The following is a 26,769-nucleotide window of genomic DNA, read 5'->3' on the forward strand; positions in this document are numbered from 1 at the left end:
AATAAAACAAGAAATTACTAGTGGCATCCTTTGGAACAAAGGTGGAAATCTGGCCCATTAGGTTCAGTTTTGTTGTATAAAGTGAGGTTATTTAGACTTCTTATACTAACACTTCAAAGGAACATTGACCGTGATGTTGGAAAAAAATCATATAAAGAGATATGGAATTGCAGCTATCATTACTAAATTAGATAAAATTTTATGTTTCGAAGCAGAGAAGTAGATGTATCACATTATTTGGGACTCTGATTTATGATACAAAAAAATCTTACATCACACCAACTCAAGCCAAAAGGAATTGGTTGACACTGTGACTAAATTTAATGATAGAGTATGTTTGGTTTAAGCATGACTGGATTTGGATGCTCAACTAATGCTATCAGTAAACTTTTTCTCTTTGTCTCATCTTTGCTTCTTTCTGAGTTAGCTTTGTTTTCTGGCTGTCTGTGATAAGGAAAGCACTTCTGTTCATCAGTAGCTTCATATTTTTATTGTATTTGCAACTGGTGTTCTCAGGAGAAGAACTTCTTTATCAATTCCTGAAACGGGCATCTGAATGGGTCTACTTTAATCATGTGATTGATTACTTCTAAATCGATCTATGAGTTAAAGGTTTAGATGCTTTTGCCCATATGCAGCTTATTCTCAGATTTGTGACAGGAATGGTGAAGAAGCAAGGCAATTTTTTTAAAGCAGATCTATTTTAAAAAGTAATGATTTTATGTTTTACTTTTTTTAAGATAAAAATTGTTGTCTCTACCTACATTCTTCTTGAATATGTGTGGGAGGGGGTGGAGAGTTGCAAAAAAGGAAAAGATGGAAATTGTTTTTTCTTTTTTAATATAGTATTATTAACATTCCCCATCTCTCAAATTAGATCATTATACTTTTTATCTATTGAGTGTCAACAAAAAGTAATTAATCATTGTAATTGAAGAGAGTGCTTAGAGCTATCATCTCTTGCCTGAGTTACTGAAATAGCCTCTGTATCACGTATCTATTGAGGTAGAACAAACTCATCTCAAAATTTCGTGGGTATACTGGATGTACCTTCTGTTGGTCTTGCCTGTGCTTGCTTAGGCAGCTGCATTCAGCTGGTAGCTAAGCTGTACTAGAATGTCCACTGTGGCTTCACTCAAATGATGTCTGGTGCCTTCACTGGAACAGCTAAAACATGTGGAATTTTGATTCTCTTCTGCATGGCCTCTTTCCACATGGTCTCTCGTCCTCCAGGGCCTCTCTCTCTAGCAGAATAGTCTGGACTTCTTTAAATAGTAGTTGGGTTTTCAATAGCAAAACAGAAGCTATGAATCCTCTTGAGGCATGCTCTTAGAACTCCCTGCCCATCATCAGAATGTCACTTACATCACACTATTAGTGAGAGTAAGTCAAAAGGCTAACCTTGAGTTAGTGTGGAAGAGGGCTACGTGATGTCACTGCAGGAAGGCAGGATTCATTAAGGTCATTTTGTAACAATCTACCGTCACTTCCCTGCTTCTTCTGCCCTCTTTAAATCTTTCTTAATAGGAAGTTATACCATATCACTTCTTTGCCTAAGCCCTCCCCATTTTACTCAGAGTAAAAGCCAAATCTATATTGGCCCTATATGATCCTTAGTTAAGTACGGTTTTATATTTCAAAAGCAGTCCAGTACTTGTGTAGCAGTTCAGTAAACAATCAGAGTCCCAGGCTCTTTGCTTTGCCATCTTTAGTGTGTTGTTTTTGTCCTATCTGCCCCTTTTTTTCACAGGATAACTCCTGTACCTTTAGACTATGGATCTATGTTCTAGGAAAAACGAAAAGGAGAAGTGGAGTCTTTCCCACAAATCCTGAGCTTACTTCTCTTTGACAAGAATTGTCATATAGTCACTTCAAGCTATAATTAAGTCTGGTGAAATAAAAATTTTATGTGTGCACTTTGTTACATCTAACAAAATGGGAATTTTCTTAGTAAGGATAAAGGGAGGATATATGTTATGTCGGTGCCCAGCACTGTCTACTTCAGTGCTGATTATGTGACAGCAACTGTAATATTGCTATGAAAGCATACTTCTTAATCCTAGGCATAACCATTATGAGACTTAGAATAATGCAGTCGAAGTAGCTGTAATTATTCCATTCTGCAGATGAGGAAATTACAACTGTAACATGGTTGTAGTATCAGAATTTATGCATGGCCAGTCTGACTTCAAATATTTATTGGTTCTTTCCATTATACTATATTCTAACTGAGACTTCTGTTCACACACACATACGTGTGTGCGCACGCGCATGCAGTATGACCTTTTGTGTAAAGCTTTACTGCTTCAGATTATGTTTGGGTTTTATGACCGTCTTCCTTAATAAATTGAATATCTGAAAGAAAGCGGGATTGTGCCATTTCCATTGTCTAGCATTCAGTGAATTTTTTGAATAAATGAAATTTTCAAAGAAATTAATTAACTAAAAGTTATAAAAGTCAAAAACCATTTTGCAGATGAGTAAACAGGTATAGATAGATGGGATAACATTCTTGGGTTGCACAGGCAGTGACAGAAAGTTGGTGTTAGAACTGGTTTCTTTTTTTCTAGTTAAGAACATTCTCCCCTGAGACACAGAATATTGGATTAGGGTAAAATGAGAGAATAAGAGGAAATATGTCTTGCCAATATCCCTGCTTTAAAACACATAATATCCATTAATTAATGCAAATCTCAGGTTAGGGTGTAGTTCAAAATATAAGGAAATGGATGCTGCAAAGATCTCTTCTAAGAAGGCATTGTGGAATAAGAGAACACCAAACTAGGTGTCAGGAGAGTAGTATGCTAAACCCAGCCAGGTCACTGGCATTTCTTTGTGACCTTAGGCAAGTTGCTTAGCTGCTTTGAACCTGCTTTCCTCAAAACTGAAATCGAGAGAATTAGTCTACATAATCTTTGAAATTCCTTCTAGCTAAAACAGTATATGAATCACTGTAGCCAGTGAGTTTTTATGGGTAGTCCAACATTTCTTGTCATTTGTCTGGTCAAACTTTTATATTTCTATAATAAAGAGCAAGTAACAGCTTTTTCACTTCTTCTCTGGGAAGTTGGCCAGTGAGGAGTAAACATCCTTTCCTGTCTCTCCCTAAATGAAGTACTGGGTCATGAGTGACAGACTTTTTTCTTCATTTTGTTCTTTGAATCTGATCCTGTTCTTATTTTAGTGTTTTTCTTCACTGTGAGTTTGTTGAAATATAATAAATTGAAAATGTTCATTTATGTTTTAGTCTACAGATCAGAATTTCATTATTTCATAAAATAAAAATAGTTGTGCTTATCAAATACATATTAACACATTTGTATATTTGAAATAGTTGGCTGGCTCATGATATGGTCTAATTCGAGTGGAATGTGTAGTCTCATACCTTGCAGTAGTATTAATATTAACTCAAAATAACCTAGTTAAATAGCAAATATCCTGTAGATTATAAGATATCATTAGAAGTTTTTACATTTGTCAAAATTTAAATAAAGTGAAAGTTACTTTTTTAAAGAAATAATCTTTCCCTTCTTAGTAAACAGGCAATATATACTCATTGCTATAAAAAAAATTCAGAAAATATAGAAAACTTTGAACTACAAATAAAAATTTCTTTTAATTTTTTTACCCAAAGATAATTATTGTTAATATTTTAATCTCTTTCCTTCCAGTCTTTTTTCCTCCCATTCTTATTTTAAACATAATTTGAAATAAAACTGAGTTTACATAGCAGCAATATATCAGGCTAGACATCCTGCTTTGGAATAATAAACACATAAATGAGAGAAATCTTTTCTTATTTTCTAGACTGTTTGAAATTCTTTTGTTATGACATTTACTTAGCATCCTGAACTTTCTCTTTCCCATATATTTGTTTAAGGCCCTGCTTTTCTTAAGCTTCATAAGGGAGTCCGTCTCTGCCCATCGCAGTGCCTTGCACATATTATTGGTTAATTTAAAAGTTATTGAGTTGGCTATTCTACATGGTAATAATTTCTAATTATTTTCTTAGGTTATATTTCTAGAATTAAAATTACTAGGTCAGAGGGAATCACTATTTTTAAGTTTCTTTTAACATATTTTTTAGTTTTATAAAGGCTTATGGGATTGTTACCAACATTATCAAATCTTTTTCAATTTAAGAGGTAAAATTAGTATAGTCTCTTTTGCCAGAGCACAATTTTTCTTTAATATAAGTTAACATACATGATTAGTAAACAAGGGAATGATGTTAGTAAATGTGGACTCTGGGTTTGTTCATCTGTAACTTTCCTCAGAATGTTAATATTTTGAAGTACATTGTTTAGAAATTTTACCAAAAATCTTAGCAATATACTAAGACCATAAGATAAAAGCTGAAATCCTAAAGAAGTTTAATAGTTTTGGGCCCCCGTTGTGACTAAGGCTGTCTTAAGTTGATCTAATTGTCTTTCATTTGTAGATAAAAAGCCTTTTCTCTCTGTTTACTTTTATTATTTTCATTTATCTTATTTGCAACTTGATATGACCTTCTAGTATAAGGATTTATATCATTCCTCAGTTTGGGAATATTCTAATTCATTTATTTCTTCATGAAATACTTCTCCATTTTCTTTATTCTCATATTCTGGAGCTCTTACTAGATGGATCTTGGCTCTTCTTATTTTATCTTGCATGCCCTTTAATTTCTCATATCTCTGTGTGATGAATTCAGAGTAGTTTTCTCAGTTATTTAACTGCCAGTGTACTAATTTATTATCTTGGTCTAATCTGCTATTCAGCCTATCTATTCAGTTCTAAATTTATTTCTATTCCTTTGAAAGCCATCTAATCTTTACTCTTTGTTTCTTATTCATTGAATCTCAGTTCTTTCTTGTATTTAGCCACTTGAAATGTACTTACCTAAAAATCATTGATGGTTCTATAAATCCTGAGGGTATTAATTCCACAAATGGTTTCCTTGTGTTTGTATTTGACCTCTCTGATTAAATGACCGCATTAAGGATATGGCTGATAAAAAATTAAAATTACATTAAAAATAGGTAGATAGTATTAATCATGAAAAACCTTAAATATTTTTTTAACAAGTATTTTGTGACCATGAGTTTAGATTGAGAGTGAAAGGAATTGGATATAAGAAATATGGTAAAGAATGTAAATAGCAATGTTCAGTTAATTTGACTAGAATGGAATGGCTAAGCTTATGATTTGAGTGAAAAAAGATGTAATTATTGGGTTTCCTTTATAGATATAAAATTGGCAGAGAATCATGAATATTCTTAAGAGTTTAGTTTTATTCTTAAGATTAGTTTTTTTAAAAAATATTTTCTCTCCTTTCTGATAATATTAATAAATTTTGAAGGGAGTTTGCGATTATAAGTTGGATCTCATTTTGTTTTAAGAAGATAAAAAGGGTGTCTACTCTTTACTTTCGGGGGAGGCATGAAATTTTATAGAGTAGAAAAGAGTCGTGAATGGTGGCTGAAAGTGTTAAGCTTGTAAACATAAATTAATATAATGTAGCTGGTATAGACAGTTACTACTGCTTGTAATAGAACCTCTTCAGACAAAGATTATCACCAAAGATTTTCACTGGTAAAATAGCTACTTTTCTGGAGCTAATTTATCTTTCTTCTGTGAAGAATATTATTTCATTGCCTAATACTAGTTCCTGGCACACGCGCGCGCGCGCACACACACACACACATACACATACACACATACATACATACATGTATAACTTTTTAGGGTGGAGACATAATTTAATAGATGGAATATCTTATTTCAGTTGTTCCAAATGCAAGAAAATTATATTTTCCAATAATTTTCACAGTTTACTGCAAATAAAATTTTTAGGAAAGACGTAAGAGAAAGTACTGTAACCTTTTCTAACCTTTATTGACCTTAAAATACTAATTATATCTATCTCCTGGTCCTTTCCAAAAGGTGTCTGAGCCATGTCACAATGAAAGATGGAAGTAAAACTATGGTTACTAAAAGTTCAAGCCTGTGAAAAGGAAGAGGGGAAGCAAACATGCTAACTACATATGGTTCATATCCTATTCTAGCTAAAATACTTGATATGACCGAATATCAGTTTTGCCTTTGAGCTTTCTGGAGTGTGAGTTCTCTTTATCAGAAGTAGGAAAACATGACTTTCTCAGCAATGACAGTTTTCCTGAATTCTAAAAACAAAAATATTACATCGTATAATGGACAAATCGTTAAGAAAAACAACAAAACTACTCTGCGAGGTATAAGCTCTACCCTCAAATTGCTCATTGTCTTTGGGGTGGGCAGATAACAAAAGGGATAATTATTTAAATAGGATCCATCCTACAAGAGCACACAGGAGAGGCATTTAATATAAATTCTAAGGAAGGGCATAGGCAGGAAATTCTTTCCTGGAAAGAATTGTGAACTCTGAACAAAGTAAAAGTTAACTGAGCAAAGAAGAGGCTAGGAAGAAAGAAATAGTTGAAGAAAGAAGGAAAGGGCGCATCCCCAAAAAAGTGTAGCACGCATTGTAGCTGAGCCAAGAGAGATTGTCTTCGTCAGTAAATTTCTGTAATTCGATTGGAACTTAGGGAGCAAATTAAAAAGAAATGAGAGTTGAAGTAGGAAGGGCCTTAAAGTGACGTGTAAGCCATTTTCATATAGCATTTTTTAAAAACAACCTTAGTACCATCTTAGACTTAGTAATAGTCTTAGTACCATGAGTCTCAAAACTATGCAACGAAGCTCTCTAGGGTGCCTCACAAAGTCTCAGGATACTGCAGTGTATTTTAAATTATTTAGGGGAAAAGTGACACCATTTATTGGGTACTATATGAACTAACTGAAGTCAAATAAGTTTCAATATTAGATTATTCTACATTCCCTTTGTACAATGGAACAGGAAATGAGGGTGGGAATTTCCAATCTGATTTCAAGAATTTAAATAGAACTTATCTATATGGGTGTGATGAAGTCTCAAAGAAATTAAAGAAAATCTTTTAATTAAGTCTTTGGTCCAAAAGATACAATAAAGGTTGCACAGTAAAATCTCTCTTTTCTGTGTACGTCACAAACTCAATTTCTCTTCCAAAAAGTAAACGTTATCTCTAGTTTCTTGTGTTTTTTTTAGAAATTAACAATTTAAAAACCAATAGTATTATAGTAATGGAGTTTAAAATAGTGAATGATATACAGATAGCTGGAATGTAACTTCGGTTGTTTTAAGTATAGATTAGATGTGCTTACTTGATTTGATATTTATTTTAAGATGAAAAACTGATACCATGTATTGTCTTCTATCTGTAGAATATAATTAGGATATATTTTCTAGTAATGATGTTTTTGTTATGAGTTAAACAAAGTTTCAGTTGGGATCGTTAGCCATGAAATATATAGAATTCCGAATATAGTATTCCTAAGCCTTAATGCATGTAATTTATTAACTAAAATGTATTCAAAGGGTGTAACTTTATTTTGCCACCATTAGTTTATTTATAACAGGTTTCTTATAGAAGATAAAATAGGATTTTATCTCATTATGGAACTTAATAATTTTCACTAATTAAGCAACTACAGTTGGCTAAGAACCATATTTGGAGCTTCACATATAATATTTTGAATTATCAAAATATCTATGAAAGGCAGCTAGTATTATTATTTAGACTTTATGTATGATTAAACTGGGCATTCGAAAGGTTAAGTAACTTGCCCCGATTCACATTGTCAGCATTGGAATCTAATTTGGGTTTATGAGATATCAAAAATCCAATTGTAAGATGCCTTCATGTGTGTATAAGTTATATTTATTTTAATGTAAATTTATCAGGTAATGTTATTTAGTGAGTGGGTATAGTTTTTGAACTTATGAATTTATATTGTTATAAAGGTAAATAGTTTGTTGCTTTTTAAAGAAAAGAATTAAATGTAATTAAATGTAATACACTTAATAAAGAATCACTTTATGTACAGTTTTATTCTTATGCTGCACATTTTACTGAGCAGCTAAGTTTCCTAAACTGCCACATTTGTATGTTTTTCTCTGTAGGGAGATTCCCGAAGTCTTCCATTTTCTGAGAATGTGAGTGCTGTTCAGAAATTAGACTTTTCAGATACAGTGGTGCAACAGAAATTGGATGATATCAAGGATCGAATCAAGAGAGAAATAAGGAAAGAACTGAAAATCAAAGAAGGAGCTGAAAATCTGAGGAAAGTCACAACAGATAAAAAAAATTTGGCTTATGTGGACAACATTTTGAAAAAATCAAATAAAAAATTAGAAGAATTGCATCATAAGCTACAGGAACTAAATGCACATATTGTTGTATCAGACCCAGAAGATGTTACAGGTATATGTGTATTTTATTTGATCTTTATATGGTATACTAATAAGAAATGTATCATTTTTTTAAATAGTATACTTTGCAATATGTAGTTTTTAGCTTTTTCTCAAAGTACAAGGACTATATTTTCTCTTATAGTTAAGATCTTATGTTGTATTCAGAAATAGATGAATTGATGTATATGAAAATTGGAACGTTTACTTAGAGATGAGTAACTCTGCTATTTACTCTCTTAGCCTCTGTCAGAAAGATATTACTTAGAGTTATTTTCCAGTATTAATGTTCTTTATTGAGTCAGCCACATGCTTCTACCTACCTGATTTATCGGTGTGATCAGCAGCAGGAGTTTGCCAGATGACTTTTTAAAGTTAAAAATGCATTCTATGACCAAGGGCTGTTTTTATTCTTTGCAAATATAATTAATCAAACCTATGATTTTTGTTCTTTATGCTATAAGCAACTGAATTAACAACTAAATCACCAGGCACGTTGTTTAAAAAGGAAGAAAATCTAAAAAGCCAAACATTACTTTTTTTCTTAAACATAGAAAATAAAATGAAAATGTGACCTATAAGTCCAACCTAACAGCATAATTTTTAAACATAAAATTAACAAATGTTCATGTTGGAAATTTTTTAGTGGTACAGAAAGTAAAAGTAGAAAAACTACCTCTCTCCACCCTTGGCCCTTTCCCTAATGGTAGCATTACTAACTCTTTGTTGATTATCCTTCCAGAAAAAAATTTACGTCTTTGTACCAATATTCATTCATCCAAATACACACACACACACACACACACACACACACACACACTACTTCTAAAACTTTTTACTTAAAGAATTATTTAATACACATTGATCTAATAATTGATCTAATATTTTTGTCTTTGCAAAGACGATATTTTGAACAAGGTGTTTAATCTCTGCAACCCTCAACTTTTTCAAGTAAAAGTTGTTTTAATGTTTCTAGCACTGTAGAAATTTTAGAAGAAACTGTATGATTAGCTCATAAGACATAGCAGATATAAGTAAAATTAAATTTAAGAAAATACATAAATTTGACTAAGAACTTCAAATTACCAATCTCAAAAGCTACATAAAATACTTCTTGATATTCAGTGTACTTGACAGAACTTCTTTTTATGTATCAATTTCAACATATAGTACTTACCTTAGGGTTTCATTTGGAGACTTTCTATGTAGAGACTTCAACCTTGTAAGAATAATTAAATCTCAAAAATGAAAAATCATAGAGAAACAAGCCTTCTTATTTTAGAGCTTAAATAATTCCAAAGATGTGAATTAATTGCCCCAGAATCACAAAGCTAGCTAAACTCTTCAACTCCTCATCTGGTATTCTTACAACACATTAATAATTACATTATAAATGGAAATTTGTATTATGAAAGTGCTTTTTTTAGCAATGTCATACAAACTTAGAAATAGCCTGTTCTATTGGAACTCTGCCGAGCTCTACATTTTTTGCCCATTACTTCTTTCGAAGAGGTCTAAAATAAGAAACAGTGCTAGAGCTTTAAACTCTGTTTATTTAGAGAAAATATTTTCCTACTCACAGAATACTGATAAGTACTTTGTAATTGGGATATAGAAGAGTTTTTGCCACACAAAGAGTCCATTTGGTTTCCCCAGTCCCATTACAATTGTTTAAACTTTACTGAAATATAAATTACACATGATAAAAATGAACATATTTTAAGTGTATGACTTGATGAGTTTTAGCAAATGACTGTACTCTGGCTAACCATCACTACAACCAGTGATGCTGAACATTTCCACCACTTCAGTGGTTCTCTTGTATACATATATTTCTCAGCCAATCTCCAGTTCCCATCTCTGGCTTTAACATCTTCTGGTCTACCTTCTATCTTTTTTCAGATTAGATTTGTCTTTTCTAGAGTTTCATATAAAGAAATGACCTTTAAGTCTTATTAAATTTCTATTCTTCCTCAAAAACCAATTTGGATATAACCGTGAAAACCTTCCCCAACTTTTTCTGATTATCTTCTCTATTCTACTTTTCCCATTCATTGTTTTATTATGTTATAGTGTACATATTTATATCACTTACTAAACTGTATATTCCTCGAAGGCAGGGATGTTTTTATTCACCTGTTTTTAAGGGTTATCATAGTTGTAAATATTATGTCTCAAAAAAAATCTCAGCAAATAAAAATATTATATTAGTTATTGTAATTAAAACCAAACATAATTTGTCATGGTACTTTAAAATTTTAATAGCTTTGAAATTTAGAGAAAGCTTGCAATAGTAAAGCTGTGTTATAAGCCTGAAGATGGCTACAAGAAATTTTAATGATGGGAATCATTTTCATAAGACATGAGCTAATTTTTAAAAGCTTCCCTATAACTAGTGCTAACAACTTGGTGGAATTTCTAAATATTAGTTAAAAAAAAAAAAAAAAGACAACCACAATATGACTTTTTTTTTTTTTTAGGAAAAAAAAATCTCATTTCTTGGGAAATAAAGCCTTAAATAAAACTTTTAAGATAAAGAAACCCAGAAACTTTTACTGATCATTTTTAATATTGACTTCTCAGATAATTTTAGGGTACATCTTACATAAAATATAAATTTCTACTGTAACTTCTTCATACTTCAGTTTGTTTGGAATAAAGTTAACAAGTTGGTTAAAATTTGAATTTATTTTTTAAAATAATTCTTTTTACAAATGGTATAGTCACATGATTTGGTAATATTATTGATATAACAGCATTGAAAAGCAACAACAACAGCACAGAGGATCAAAGGCAGTTTAATGTTAATTTTAAATCAGATTGCCGTAAAATTTTATATTTTTTACATTGTGTGCTAAGGTAAACAAAATTATTTAGATGAGGTGTGACAAAATTCAAAGACCTAGTACTTTGCTTTCAGTTCTTTAAAGTACAGATGTTCCCCCAATTTACAATAATTTTAACTTTTGTTTTTTTAACTTTACGATGGTGCAAAAGCAATACACATTCAAACTGTATGTTAAATTTTGAATCTTGATTTTTTTCCCCGGGCTAGCAATTTTTCTCTTGATTCTGGGCTGTGGCAGCAAGCCGTAGCTTCTAGTTAGCCACAGGATCACAAGGGTAAGCAGCCAATACTCTACAGTGTACTGTGTCACTAGCTTTTTTTGGCTTCTGTGTTTTTATGTTTTATCACGTCTACAAAATACCCATCTGAGTCTCCAGCTTCTGGTGAGAAGGTGGCAAATTACTCTTGAGATGAAACTCAAGATAATTGCCCAATCTAGGCTAATGTAAGTGTTCCAAGCACATTTAAGGTAGGGAAGACTAAGCTATGATGTTTGGTAGGTTAAGGTGTATTAAATGCATTTCGGTTTAGGATATTTTTCAACTTTCGTTAGGTTTATCAGGATGTAACCCCACTGTAAATCTAGGAGCATATATACATGGATTAATAACAGAAGTGTTTGACTAATTCCTGTCGTCTTGCGGGGGTATGTAAACAGAGACAATGACTCAGGGAGAGAGACAAATTTTAAGTCTATATTGTATAAATGATTACTGCGGAAGTAGTTAGGAGGCCTACTCTTAATTCACCTCTACAATGATTAACTCCTATCAGTCTTTAGTTTCTCATTTGTAAAATAAGGACTTTCATCAGATGAGCTTCAGAACTTTTAACTGTAAAACTCTCAAATATTCCTTATAATGTCAAGATCTGATTTTTATGGGTCTCTTATTTGTAAAACGTGTGTATTTATTCTTATGAATAGTAAGACATTTTTGATGTCCTCTTCATGCCTATGATACTCTGAGCTTCCTGCTTACCTTCTATATACTTCAAGAATAGTCTCATGAGGTATTATTATTATCCCACAAATAAATTGTAAGGATATTATCAGATGAAGATGAGTGTATCTTATGAAAAAGATTGTTGGATCTCTATAAAGTGGAATGCTAACCTAAGCCTTAATTGGCATCTGAGACTCCAAAAGGAAATGTTTGGGAAAGGACCACTTTCTTGACTTTTGGATTCTTGCGTATCCCTAAAGAAGAGGATAAGAATATATCTCATATTTGATAAATATACACTAATAATTTGTATAGTACAAGCCCCTCTGTTTTCACCTTATTTCTTTTTCTTGTTACTTCTTCCCATTTCATCTTCTCAGACCCCTCCAAACTTAGATTGATATTTACCTATTGAAGTAGTAAATATTTTCCTTAATGTCTAGAATACCCAGAATGGAAATATTAATTTAGTATAGAACTAATAGTATTAGGATTTTTTGGCATTAACCTTGGAAATTCTTCTAAATTCTGAAGATACAACTATATCGAGGGAATTTTCTTTCTTAAAGACCAAAGTACAGTTTGTGAACACTTTCCTAATAAACAGAAAAATTTAATTTAATTTTTTATTGTTGGTCTATCCACCTAAATGTGGCATAGAAATTATAGTTGAATTTTGTATTTATTAAAATATAAGTATGGCATTTGTGACCTAATTTATTATGTAATTTCTACGTATTCTTTATTTCTGATTGAATTTTTAGTTTTGGGGTAAATATATTTTGTATTAAGTCGTAAACTCCTAAGGAAAGGATTATCATTAATGAACTGTGATCATTAATTAGCAAGTCACTTTTAACACCCTTGGATTTGTTTCCTTATCTTTAAAATTATGAGATTAAATAATCCATAGATTGTAGTACTTGAATTCTTTGATGATATACTTTTTTTAAAAAGTTAATACATAGTAAAATTTATTATCTTGGGGGATACCATTCCATGAATTTAAATGTATGTATGGTTCCTCTCTGATCACTACAACAATGAGGCAATGAGGCTATCTCTTTGTAGTCACATTCTCCCCTACTTCATATCCCCTGTCGACCACTGGTCTGTTCTCTGTCACCGTAGTTTGCTTTTCAAGAATATCATATAAATAGATCATAAAGTATATAACCTTTTGTGACGGTCTTTCTTATTCAGCATGTTGCTCTTTGATAATTATCCGGGATTTTGCATTTATCAGTAATTCATTCTTTATTGCAGTGTAGCAGTACATTGTACAGATGTACCACAGTTTGTTTATCCATTTACCAAGAACATTAGAGTTATTTCCAGATTTTGGCAATTTTCAGTAGAACTGCTATAACTACCCATAAGTAGATTTTTGTGTGAACATATTTTAGTTCACTTTGGTAAATACTTAAGATGTGATTGCTAAGTAATATTTGGAGTATGTTTAGCATTATAAGCACCTGACAAAATGTTTTCCAGAGTGGCTGTATCATTTTTTTATTGTCACCAGCAATATGAGAGTTCTAGTTTTTCTTAGCCCCTCCAGCACTGGGTATTGTTAATATATATATTTCCAACAAGTTTAACAGACGTATAGTGTATATTGTATATACATTATTGTAACTCAGAAGGAGGAAAAAGAAAAGTGAAGTAGCATAATCTTCAGGAGAATTTACAAAAGAACTATGCATGCCCTAGATACAAAGTTATGTAGAGAATGAAGAAGTCGTCTCTACCAGGAGATGGATGAAAATATGTGATTTTCAAACATTAATATGTAATATAATAGATATATGCAGTTCTGAAATTTTTAATGCCTAGGTTGCTTATTTTACTTTAAACAAAAAATGTTACAGCCCACAATTTTATCTAAGCTTTTTTTGTAAAATATTTAAAAAGCGAGACCAGAGGTTGTAACTGCAATAAAATATTTCAGCAAAATTACTTTAGTTGGTGACATCTGGCAAAGGTCATCTGCATTCATAAAATAACTGATTAAGCATCCATTAATAAATGAGCATTCATTATAATCTAAGCAGGTTCCAGATAAACAGTAAGCATATCTGTTTAAAATTTGGGAAGAAATATAAACAGTTAATATAACTGTAACGCATGGCAGGATTATGGACAAGTTTATTTTAAAATATCAATTTATAAGTACCAAGTGGAAACCAAAATGTTGACCGGTGAATAGTAACTAAGAGACAGATGAAAGTTGTGAAGGAGATAGATAAGCTTCAGCATACTACTACTACTATTATTAATTTATGTTTTGCTAGGTTTATTTCAACTATATTCCCCCCACCCTCGCCCCAGAGCAATAAATACCGTTAAAACAGAAGCAGGCTATCTGGCTGTTTAAATACCACTTAGTGAATATTGAGCATTGATAGTCAGCAGGCTATAAAATAAAGACCAAAGGTTTTCTAATCTGAGCTCTCATCCCAACTGGACTATGACCTAGTTGTGTGGTTGTTTACCACTTGCAACCCCTTCTGGCCTTATTTTTCTCATTTGTAAAACAAGGAGGACAGACTATATATGCCCTTCCTCGGATGTTTTGTATGGGGTGGAGGTGGAAAGGTTTTTAAGCCTGAGGTAATATTAAGTATGTGGCATCTAAACTCTTTTAATTCTGAACATGAAACCCCTGTTTGGTTGTAAGTAAAGTCTGAGGAAGCTTTTCTATGGCTGGGAAGTAAAGACCTCCAGGTTAGAACTACATTACTAACCCCTAAGAAAATCAAGGAACCAGTTTAAGACTGGACCTTAAATAATAAGGAGCCCTCTAAGGACCTGGAGTGCCCCTGTATCTTAGAACTAATTCATCTCGAAAGCCAACTACTTAGTTGTAGTTTTAGAGAAAATACCAAAAGCACTAGAAACAGCGTATCTGTTACTCTACATGTTGTTGGGGAGACTGCTAACAAATTCAGTTTTTACTCATCATCTATGCCTTGGAAAATCTCAACTAAGGGAGATTTTAATGGTACATATTTTCTAGTATTTTCAAAGTGGTGTCTCAAGCCAAGATGTGTTTTCTGGGCTTCATCTGATCATTTATAACCTTATCGATATTACCTGAATGTCCAACTGACTTTGCCTCTCATCACATTTAAAATTGAGCTCTTCTTTCCTAGAATACTATTTCTAAATCTTGTCCTTTGTTTTCTGTCTTATTAATGGCATAACCCTAGTAATCTATAACTAAAACCTGACTTTTATTATAGATGCCTTCCTTTTTTTTTTTTTTTTACTTTCACTTTCCGATTTAAGTCTGTATGTCAAGTCACCAAACCATATAGAGTCTACCTTTGACATAGGTCTTAAATCTACATCTCTTCTCCATTTTACTGCCAAAGCCTCCAAGTCCAGTATTTTTCTAATCCTGCCTAACCACTGCTTCCAGTGTTTTAACCTAGTGTTCAGATTTGATTCTGTTGTCTTGCTTTAAGCTTTCACTGGCTCTTCATTTCCTACAGAATACAGTACAAATTTGTAGCACAACGGAGATGCCCTCCACATAATCTGGCCTCTGCCAATTACTTCAACTTCTGCTTCTTCCTAGTCTAATTTTCCCATTTTTCCTTCTACCATATATGTTTGTTGTATCCTTTTTTTTTTATCTCTGTGTACGTGTGTGTGTGTCTGTACATGTGTACAGCTAACAAAATGTAGTTGGTAGATATATAGGTATATTGGTATATTATTGGTAGATATGTGGTATATTGAAAATTCACCATTGCAGTATATTTTTAAATGTTCATATATACACATATACTCTTGAATATATAGATACACATACCCATATATAGAAACATACAGGTTGTCTACAGCCATGCCACCCTAAACAAGCCAAATCCTGTCTGATCTTGGAAGCTAAGCAGGGTCAGGCCTGGTTAGTACTTGGATGGGAGACCACCTAAGACCAAGTGCTGTAGAAGTAAAAAAATAAGAAATAAGGGATTGTAAACTGACAAAGTCCTTGCAATCTGTGAGGTCAACCAAGGATTGCCTTGCCTAAAAAAAAAGAAAAAGAAAAACATGCAGGTTGAAAAATGTATATGTATACGAATACCTAACTCTCAACTCTTTGGAAGAATAATTTTGTCACTATTTTGTTCCCAATCTTTTGCACAATACCTGGATATATATCATATAACCAGTTTTATGTATTAAATTCCCTCTGTTCAAAATCCAGTGTGGTTTCTGTTGTTAGCTAGACTCTCCACACCATACAAGAAACTTAGAGTGCTTTACTTCCAATCTACTTAACTACATTTGATTTAATGCCATTGCTGTCTGTAGTCTACTTCTATTATTTTATCTTCAATTCCACAAATTAGATCCAATGTTATTATTTTATATAAACAGTCGTCATTGATTTACCCACATTTATCAGTTTCTTTGTTCACCATTTCATCATACTTTGGAGACCTTCCTTCTAGAATCATTTTGTTTCTTTTTCTTCCTGATGGCGTATACTGTAGAAGGATATTTCTCTGATATGCAATTCTAGGTTGACATTTATTTTCTCTCAACACTTGGAAACTTATTTCATAGTCTTCTGATTTCCACTGCTGTTGAGGCATTCAGTGGTTGAAGCCATGTAGGTAATCTGCCTTTTCTCACAAGCTTCTTTTAAAATATTCTTTGTAGTCTTCTGCTCTTTGAGTATAATTGTATAGATTTCCTTTCATTTGATCTGCTTAGGATTTGTTGGGTTTCCTGAATCTGAGATTTGTGTATTTCATTGACTATGGGAAATTCTTAGCCCCTATATCTTTGGGTATTGCACCTTCTGTATTCCCTCTACTCTTTCATCTTGGAACTTCAATTAGATGCATCATGATCTCTTCAAGTCTATCTTTATTTCTCTAAGACTCTCTTTACTGGTGTCTAGTTTGCTCTTGATCATGTATATTGTTTCTAATATATATTTTTTAATACTAGAAGTTCTGTTTTGTTTTTGATAGTCATCCTAGTCATTCTTTTTGATACTCTTGGTTTTTAGTTTTACATGTTAAATACACTTTTTCACATTCTGTGTAAGATAATGACAATGAGTAAAATCTTTGCCACACTACTCTATAGGTTTTTTCTCATAGTGGTTTTTTTTTTTTTTTTTTTTTTTTTTAACCTGAGCTTTGTGATTTCTACTTGTGTGCACATTTTCACTGGAACTTTCCTTGTGGGAATTCTTTTAGGTCTGGATTTAAGGTGGCTTCTTGCAAAAGGATTTGCATTTGTTTCTCTAAGGTGCCTGGAAGCATTACCAGCCTGAGGCCAATTAAAATAAAATTTAAACTTAAGTTTTGTGAAGCCACGTAAATAGTATGATTTCCTGCCTCAAACATGTGAGAGCAGTAGGAATTTTTTAAAGGTTATCTTTTTCTCTTCACCCCAGTCATCTCAGGCCAAAGGCAAGTCAACAAATATTTCAGCCATTATGGATGGAATCTTTTGAGGTTCCTGTCTTTATTCAGGTTTTTCTTGTTCTGATTGCCCGCTTTGTGAGTCCCCAGGCTTTTTCTTGGGCTCTTATTAAAATCTAAGTTTTACTCCATCTGAATGATGAGAACCTACCAATCTCTTTTTATAAGAAAAGCAAAAACATTCTCAGAAGCACAAAGCTACACATCCACCATCTTTTCCCTAGCTCCCAAGTGCAAGTGAGACTGAGAAATCTCGTTTTTTGTTTTGTTTTCCCCTTTAAACTGCCTCTTCTTTTAAGCAAGAGAGAATGATGTTGAGCATGGGGTTTTAAATTAGTCAACCTACAGTATCAAGTACTTAAAGATTACAAATATTGTCTACATCCTTCTATGACTCTGTGTAATTTATTTGAGGTGTCTTGTTGGACTTTGAATTTTATTAGTAATTGTTATTTTTTTCTTTAGTTATTTTGGTGAAATTATAGTTTTTTATGATCTCCATTTTACATAATTTTCAAATTTATTGACAATTTATAATATCTATTCATTTAAAGTCAGGATATATCTATAGTAACATTCCCTCTTTCATTACTACTGTTGGTATGTTCTTCGTTTTCCTTCCTTGACCACTTTTCTTGTTATAATACTAGTCTGCCTCCACAAAAAAAAAAAAAAGTAATTTGGCTCTACTGATCCTTTCTTTTGTGTATTTCTATTTTGTTAATCTGTACCCTAATCTTTATTACTTCCTTTCTCCCATTCTCTTTAGAATTATTTGGCTATTCTTTTTTAACTGAGATAGATACTTAGCACTTTAAATTTATTCTTTTCTAATATATTCTTTTAAGTTTTACAATGACCCTGTAAGTATTGCTTTAGCTGCATCACAAAAGTTTTGATATGTAAAAATTTTTAAATTTATTTTTATTGAAAATATAATTGATGTATAGAACATTGTGTAAATTTAAGGTACAACATGTTGGTTCGATACATTTGTATATTGTAGTATGATTATTACTGTAGCATTAGCAAACACCTCTATCTTGTCACATAATTATTATTTTTTTGTGGTGGAAACAATTAAGATCTTGTCTCTTAGCAGCTTTGAAGTTTATAATCACAATGCTTTGCATTAGCACTTCAGGACTTATTTACCTACTAGTTCCAAGACTGCACCCTTAAACAGCATATATATATATACACATATAATTCCCCTACCCTCAGCTTCTGCTTTTACAAGGTCTTGGCTTTTTTAGATTCCATGTATAAGGGATATCATACAGTATTTGTCTTTCTCTGTCTGACTTATCTCACATAGCATAATGTCATCAACACTCAAGTTGTTGTAAATGGCATATTTCTTTTTCATTGCTAAATAATATTCTGTTGTGTGTGCCACATCTTCATTTATCTGTCGAGGGACACAAGTTATCTACATATCTTAGCTGTTGTGAGTAATGCCACAATAAACATGAGAGTGCATCTATCTCTTTGATATCCTGTTTTCATCTCCCTTAGATAATAGATACGTACTCAGAAATGGGTCATATAGTAGTGCTACTTTTAATTTTTTGAGGAACCTCCATACTCTTTTTCACAATGGCTGCACCAGTTTACATTCCCATGAACAGTACACAGGATTCTCTTATCTCTACAGCCTCAATAACACTTGTTATCTCTTCTTGATAATAACCATTCTAACAATTGTAGAGTGACATCCCATTGTGGTTTTGATTTGCATTTTACTGATGAGTAGCGATGTTAGCACTTTTCATGTACTTACTGGCCATTCGAGTGTCTTTGGAAAAATATTTAGTTCCTCTGCCCATTTTTTAAATCATATTGTTTGTTATCGAGTTGGAGTTCTTTATATATTTTAGATATTAATCCCTTATCAGATAGATAATTTCCTAATTTTTTTCCATTCTGTATGTCGCTTTTTAATTTCTTTGTTTTGTTTTGTTTTGCTGTGAAGAAGACTTCTATTTTAATGTAGATTGAGGTTATTTTTGCTTTTATTGCTTGTGCTTTTAGTGTCATATCCAAAAAAATCATTGCTAAGACCAATGTTGAGGGCTGCTTTCCTACATTTTCTTCGATGAATTTTATGGTATCAGGTCTTATTTTTATGTCTTCGATCCATCCTAAGTTTTTGAGGTCTGTCTGCCAATTCCAGATACTAAGGTATGTAAGACCCCTCCCAGGTCCCCTGACCTATGTGTGGCACTGGATACTTCAAATTCTACAAAAGCACTTTTGTTCATGGATTTATGTCTAATTCATTATTTAAAAAGGGGGATGAGAAGGTGAAATGCTTTATGCTGCTCTTATGTTGACATCACCTAAAATTTTAGTTATTCAGTTCAAAATGTTTTCTCATTTCTATTATGTCTTCATTGCCATATGCATTACTTAAAAGCGTGTTTCTTATTTATTAAACAAACGAGGATTTTCTAGTGATCCTTTACTGAGTTCTTGATTAATTATACTGTGGTCCCTTGAAATTTCCTGAGACTTTATAGCCATATACAATCAAGTTTTTATATGTTCTGTATGTGTGTCAAAATAATATATATTCCTCACTTGTTGGGTTTATTTTTTGTTTATAGGTTAATAATTTAATTTTTGTCTGCTTATTCTATTAATTATTAAAAACATTGACTTGATATTTAGTGGAATGTAGAGCTGTTATTTTCTTTTTAATTCTGCCAATTTTTGTTTTATTTTGTGGTCATGTTAATTGGCTGTCTACAAATTAAAAATTGATATAATCTTTCTGGTAAATTGAACCTTTTTTCATGGTGAAATAAATTTTTATTGCCAATAATCTTTATGCCTCAAAATATCTTTCATCTGTTTTATTATGTAATTATTAATATAGTTTGAGAGTTGGGGTTACTGATTGCATGAAATATCTTATTTTTCATTCTTTTACTTTCAGCTTTTCTAATTAATATGTTTTGTATATATCTCTTATAAATAACATATAAAGTTGGATTTGATTTTTTTTTATTTTACCCAATCTAATGATTGTCTTTTACCTGTATCATTTAGTCCATTAAGTTTAAATAATTACTAATATATATGGGTTTATTTAATATATTATTTTGTCCTTTCAATGTTTCTTTTTCTCCCCTTGTCATTATAGCATTTTTAAACATCAGTCAATTATTTTGGAACTTTGGTTAATCTACATGCATATTTATGAAGAACAGTAGTGTTAATCACTATTTTTACCCACTTCCATATGTTTTTGAGGTCTCAGAATTCTTCCATTTACCCATATCCTGACTTACATATTGTCGTTGCCTTAATTCTATTTTTTAAAAACATTTATATGAATTTTTTATTGATTTATATAGTGGTCATTTAAAGTCACTCATGTATAAACCATTTGCTTTGTTCTTCATTTCTTCTCCTTTGATGTACCGGTTTGTATCACTTTTGTTCTTCCTAAAATATTTCCCTTAAGATATCTTTTTAAGAGTTTATGTTTGTAACATTCTTTCCATCTTTGTCTGATAGCGTTATTATTTTGTCCTCATTCTTGAAAGGTATTTTCACTGAGTTTACAGTATAATCTAAGCTTGATATTTATATCTTTTATATAGAGAAACTATTATTCTACCTTCTTCTAGCTTTCCTGTTTTTGAAAAGTCTGCTGTCATTCTAACAGTAGCTCCTTTGAAGGCACCCTTTCTCTGACTGCTCTTGATTTTCTCTTTGATTTTTTTGAAGTTTTACCATGATGTGTCCAGGTGTAGATTTTCTTTCCCTTTGTACAGATGCTTCTAGATTTACAATAGGGTTATATCCTGATAAACCCATCATTAAATTGGAAAGATCCTAAGTCAAAATGTATTTAATACACCTAACCTACCAAACATCAAAGCCTAGCCTTGCCTTTCTTAAACATGCTCAGAACACTTACATTAGCCTACAGTTGAGCAAAATCATCTAACACAGTGAATTCACTGTAGTGTGTCAGTCGTTTACCCTCATGATCACATAGCTGACTGGGAGCTGTGTCTTGGCCACTGCTTTCCAGCATCATGAGAGAATATTGTATTGCATATCGCTAGCCCAGGAAAAGATCAAAATTCAAAGTACATTTTCTGCTGGGTACATATTACTTTTGTACCATCAGAAAGCTAAAAAACTACAGTCAAACCATTGTTAAGTTGGAAACTTTGTATATTTCTGCTTGGAGTTGATTGGATATCTTGAATCTAGGGATTGGTATCTTGCATAAGTTGGAAAATTTTCTAGTCATCTCATCACATACTGTCTTTTAATCATCATTTTTCTCTTTTTTCTTCTGAAACATGATAGTATGTAAAGTTTTCTTTTGGTCCTCTGTGCCTCTTAACCTCTCATTTTCTGTCCCCCCCGCCCCAACCTTTTTAAACTTACTTTTTTTTACTACTAATGTGCTGTTTTTCTGTTATCTATTAAACTCATCCATTAAAATAGTTATGAATAAGTTTCAGCACTCAAGATGCATATAGTCTCAGGGAAAATTGACATGAAAATATATCATTATAATGCTACATTACACATATTTCAATGGAGGAAGGAAACTATACTTTGAAAATGTATTGGAAAGAGCACCTGATCAGATTGGGAGATGATTAGAGATTCCTGAATAAAGTAATGCCTAAGCTAAGTTAATAATATAGTATGGAGGAAAGTACGTGCATTGCACTTTTCAGAGAGAGAGATAGAGTTTAGAGAGATCTAGAGTTTTTTTTTTTAACTGAACATAGACTTTGACAGAAAAACAATAATGGAAAGTTAGCTTAGAGCTAGTCAGCATTAGGCCTTCAATCCCTTGCTATGAAGGTGAGACTTTATTTGGGGCCTCTTAGATCTAGTATGTAAACATTGTATTAAAGGCTTATTGAATTTATATAACACATTTTAGAATCGTATGATAATGTTTAGAAAGTTAAAAGTATGAATAAAAAAACTAGTAATTTCAGCAATAGATGCAGCAAATGGATATTTGTCATGAGTCTTAATCACAAGGTATAGCTTTTTAAAATGTCAAAGTACGATTTGAAATGTTTCATTATAAAGAAAAGTGTTATAACAAATATGCTGGCAACCATATGACTTTTAGTGCTATAACTTACCATAACCTAAAAGAAATAAAACTGGAGAGAAGCAGCAGGGTTAAGGGAAAAATAGGTGAAATCTGAGGAAGACAGCAAAGTGGTTCTCTAATTTCTAAATGAGTAGAAAGTGAGCTTTATAAAAAACAAAATAGATCTAAGGTTCAGTTTCTGCCTTGGTGCACAGACTTTTGAGACTTTTGCCAATTACTTAACCTCTCTGAGTTTCAGGGGATTTTATTATTTGTAAAATAAGGTTATAGTACAAACCTTTGTGAGTTCCTTTGAAGATTAAATGAACAGAAATACCGCCTACTTAACTCATCCCTGACTGGTAATTTTATTGAGCCCTAAGCACTGGCCTAAGCACTATGCGGTCTTTACCTTCAAATAACCTCCAATTTGTGGCCGAGGAAACTGCAACATGGAGATGTAAAGTAAGTATAGGATTAAGACCACACCAATGAGTAGCAATTATAGGATTTTAACCACGGCATTCTGACCTTAAGAGCCATTACCACCCATTGTTATGTCCTTGTCATCCTTATTAAAACCGAGGACATACTTTTCTATAAAAAATAGTGTTAGATATTCTAATTTTATTACAAATTCACTGACTGTTAGACTCAATATATATTTAATATCTTAGTAAATCTGCTTTAATGTGCAAGAATTTCTTACACAGCATCTTTATAATAGATTATAGTCTAGCTTCTATGTAAATGTTTCCAGATATAAGGTATTTTATTAATTTTAAGGTATATCATTTCATTGTTAGATAACTCAAAATATAAGGAATTCCTCTTTATCCTGTGATAAAATTTTTGCCCTCACTTCATTTACCCATTGGTTTGAATTCTCTGCTCTATAGAGAAACAATAAGTGGACATTTTCTCTTTCATAGACAAATGTTTAGACAAGAATCATTTCCCTTTCTAATCCTAGGATAAACTATCAACTATTTTGCAAACAACACGTTTCCACACTCTTCTCAACTGAGGGCCTTCTACTCTAAATATATTCCAGTTCTTTTTTTTAAATGTGCTTATTATAAATTATATACCAGATTTTATATGGTTTAGGTTTCTTACAGGAGTCTTATATCATTTATGTAAATATAAAGGAAGAAACCTAGCAGTTCACAGATCTGAATAAACTTTACTGTTCAGTCATTGCTATACTGGGCTGTTAATTTATGGACTCAACAGAGATATACTTACACTTCTTATAGTGACTATTCCTAATTGATGTTTATTGAATATTTACTATGTACCATGCCCTCTTCTAAGCTCTTTCACATAACTTATTTACTCACAATAATTCTAGGTAAATGCTATCTTCACTGTATAACAGACCAGGAAAATGAGGCACAGCGTTGTTAAGTAACTTACCCTATGTTACATGGTTTGTACTGAATCTCTGTACTAAAATTGAGATTCAAACTTAGGCACTCTTAACCTCTGTAGTAATATATATAAAAAATCTGCGTGTGTGTGTGTGTGTGTGTGTGTGTGTGTGTGTGTGTGAGATGTATGTCTTCGTTCCAGCTATTTTAACAAAATACCATAGACTAGGTGGCTTAAACAACAGAACTTTATTTCTCAAAGGCTGGGAACTCTGAGATCAGGGTGCTAGCATAGTCAAAGTTCTGGTGAAGGCCCTCTTCCTGGCTTGTAAATAGCATCATCTTGCTGTATCCTCCTATGACAGAGAGACCACCCTCATGACCTAATTACTTCCCAAAGGCCTCACCTCCAAATACTATCACATTATGGCTTCAACATATGAATTTTGAGGAGACACAAACATTCTCTCCACAGCAGATATTAAGTAGTTCTTTTGTGAGCCTGATCTAAAATCGTATCTACCTTTTATATCGGTTTTCTATAAGAATATGTCACTTATAAAATCAACTTTTAGAGCAACTTATTTGTAATTTGGGAATTCAGTTACAATAAAAACCTTTCCTGATGAATCCCAGCTAATAACTGTGACTCTATTTCTTCATGTGTAAAACGTGGATAATATCTGCCTCAAAAAGTTATTTTAAGGATTAATATGCATACATATATTTGTATGTGTCTAATTTCACTGTTAGATATGTAAGTGTGCCCATGTACATATGGTCTAGTATAATTGTTTACAAGGCTTTTAAATGGTTAAAAGGCAACATAGCAAAACAGTTATTAAGGTATTCTTTGGAACAGAACTGACTTACTAGCTGTTTGACCTTGGACAAATTTCTTAAGCTCTCTGTGCCCTAGTTTTCTTTTATGTGATATGGATGTAATGCTTGTGAGGATTAATGAGTTCATAAAGCAGTTAGATCAGTAATATAGTAGTATATAATACTAATGATCAAATAGCATTATTTTATATCAGTGTCTAGCATAGCATCTGTATTTTTGTGAGTTAATTAACAAATTATGTTTAAATGTTTTCGAACTACTGAATTTTTAAAAGGAGTATAAAACCATATATGAAACATACTCATCAAAGTCGGTTAGTCACATCATCTTTTATTTCAGAGGAGAAAAAGGGTCCTTAAAGCACAGAGCTTAAGTAACTTACAGTTAAGTCAGTTTTCCAGTGATTGCCAAGTTACTTATAACTAAACCAGGTCTGGTACTCCCCATCTTCAGATTTTTTTTATAAGCAAGAGACCTTGTAGAGATAAAACACAAAATAGTGAACTTCAATATGAAGAATTATAGTTACATGGTAGAATTATTAGAAGTGTTTCAACAATAATGGATTGAGGGTTCTATTTGAAGTTTTGGTATTTGTTTTAAAATAGAAGTATGCTTTATGAGAAGCCATGAACTTGAATTTTTTATTTCCCTACACAACCTCCTACCATCAATATCAATATCCTCGAAACATTTTCCATTGTGATTGCACATCCTCATAGTAGAAAACAAAATGTGAAGGCTTTTATGTGTATGTTTAGGTTATTACTAATTAATGCTATCATTATATTTGAAGTATCCTTAGTTCTATTCACAAAGAATTACTTTAGTACAATTTGTATGTTTGAACATACTTTGTTCTCTAACCAGTCAGGTAATGAGTAGGGAATTTAGTTTAATTGTTAAATAGACTGGTCAAATTGATTTTTTCAAATTTAAAAATAATAGTGCTGGAAGGACTTTGGGCTGTGATCTAATTGAGCTTCAGACTCAATGTAATCACTTCTACAGTATCTCTGGCAGATGGTCCTAGAACGCTTCTTAAATATTTTCTTGGCTCGAATTCTTTATTATCTTTAAGCATAAGGAAATTCCATTTAGGTGACTTCAAGCTCATCTCAAATGCTATAATTCTTTATTTTTTGAAAATACTAACTTCCACTTTTAAGCAGCAATTGGTCCTAGTAAAAATTTTACCATACTATTTGCTTTACAGATTGCCCAAGAACTCCTGACACCCCCAATAGTGACCCTCGTTGTTCTACTAGCAATAATAGATTGATGGCCTTACAAAAACAATTGGATATAGAACTTAAAGTAAAACAAGGTGCAGAGAACATGATACAGATGTATTCAAACGGATCTTCAAAGGTAAGTACAATAAATAAATGTAAGTGTATATAGTCAATCCTCATTATTCACAGTGTGAACAGCATGAATTCACCTACCCATTGAAACTTACCTGTAACCCCAATATCAGTACTTGTGGCACTTGCACAGTCTTTTGTGACCATGTGCAGAAGGGCAGAAATTTTAAGTTATCTGATGTGCATGTTCACAGCTGAGGTTGAACAAGGTGACACTTCGCCTTCTGTGTGAGCTCTAATACTATAAACAAGTATCCTTTTCACTGTCTAGTATCGCTTTTTTTTTTTTTTTGAATTTTTGTGATTTTGCTCTTTAAACATTGTGTTATGATTTCTGAGACCATTTTAGCCTCCAAATTTGAAAGTATAGACAAGTTGGAAACAAATTTTTTTTTTTCAGTTATAATTGACATTCAATATTATGTGAGTTTCTGGTGTACAGCATAATGCTTAAACATTTATAATACTTATGAAGCAGTTCCTCTGATAAGTTAGTACCCACCTGGCACCATACATAGTTGTTAGCAATATTATTGACTATGTTCCCTA

At 32.2% G+C, this 26,769-nt stretch overlaps 1 protein-coding gene across 2 annotated transcripts in view; it reads left to right on the plus strand.

Annotated features, from left to right (window-relative positions):
• PKN2 (protein kinase N2) overlaps positions 1–26,769 on the plus strand; it is a 116,336-nt gene that overhangs the window by 32,399 nt on the left and 57,168 nt on the right. For both annotated transcript variants that reach the window (XM_016148511.2, XM_016148513.2), the window contains exons 2-3: positions 8,021–8,321; positions 26,070–26,224. In XM_016148511.2, the coding sequence (XP_016003997.2) occupies positions 8,021–8,321; positions 26,070–26,224 (456 nt within the window). The remainder of the gene's footprint in view (positions 1–8,020; positions 8,322–26,069; positions 26,225–26,769) is intronic.

The sequence above is a fragment of the Rousettus aegyptiacus genome, unplaced genomic scaffold, assembly GCF_014176215.1.
Source record: "Rousettus aegyptiacus isolate mRouAeg1 unplaced genomic scaffold, mRouAeg1.p scaffold_m13_p_1, whole genome shotgun sequence".
Classification (NCBI taxonomy): domain Eukaryota; kingdom Metazoa; phylum Chordata; class Mammalia; order Chiroptera; family Pteropodidae; genus Rousettus; species Rousettus aegyptiacus.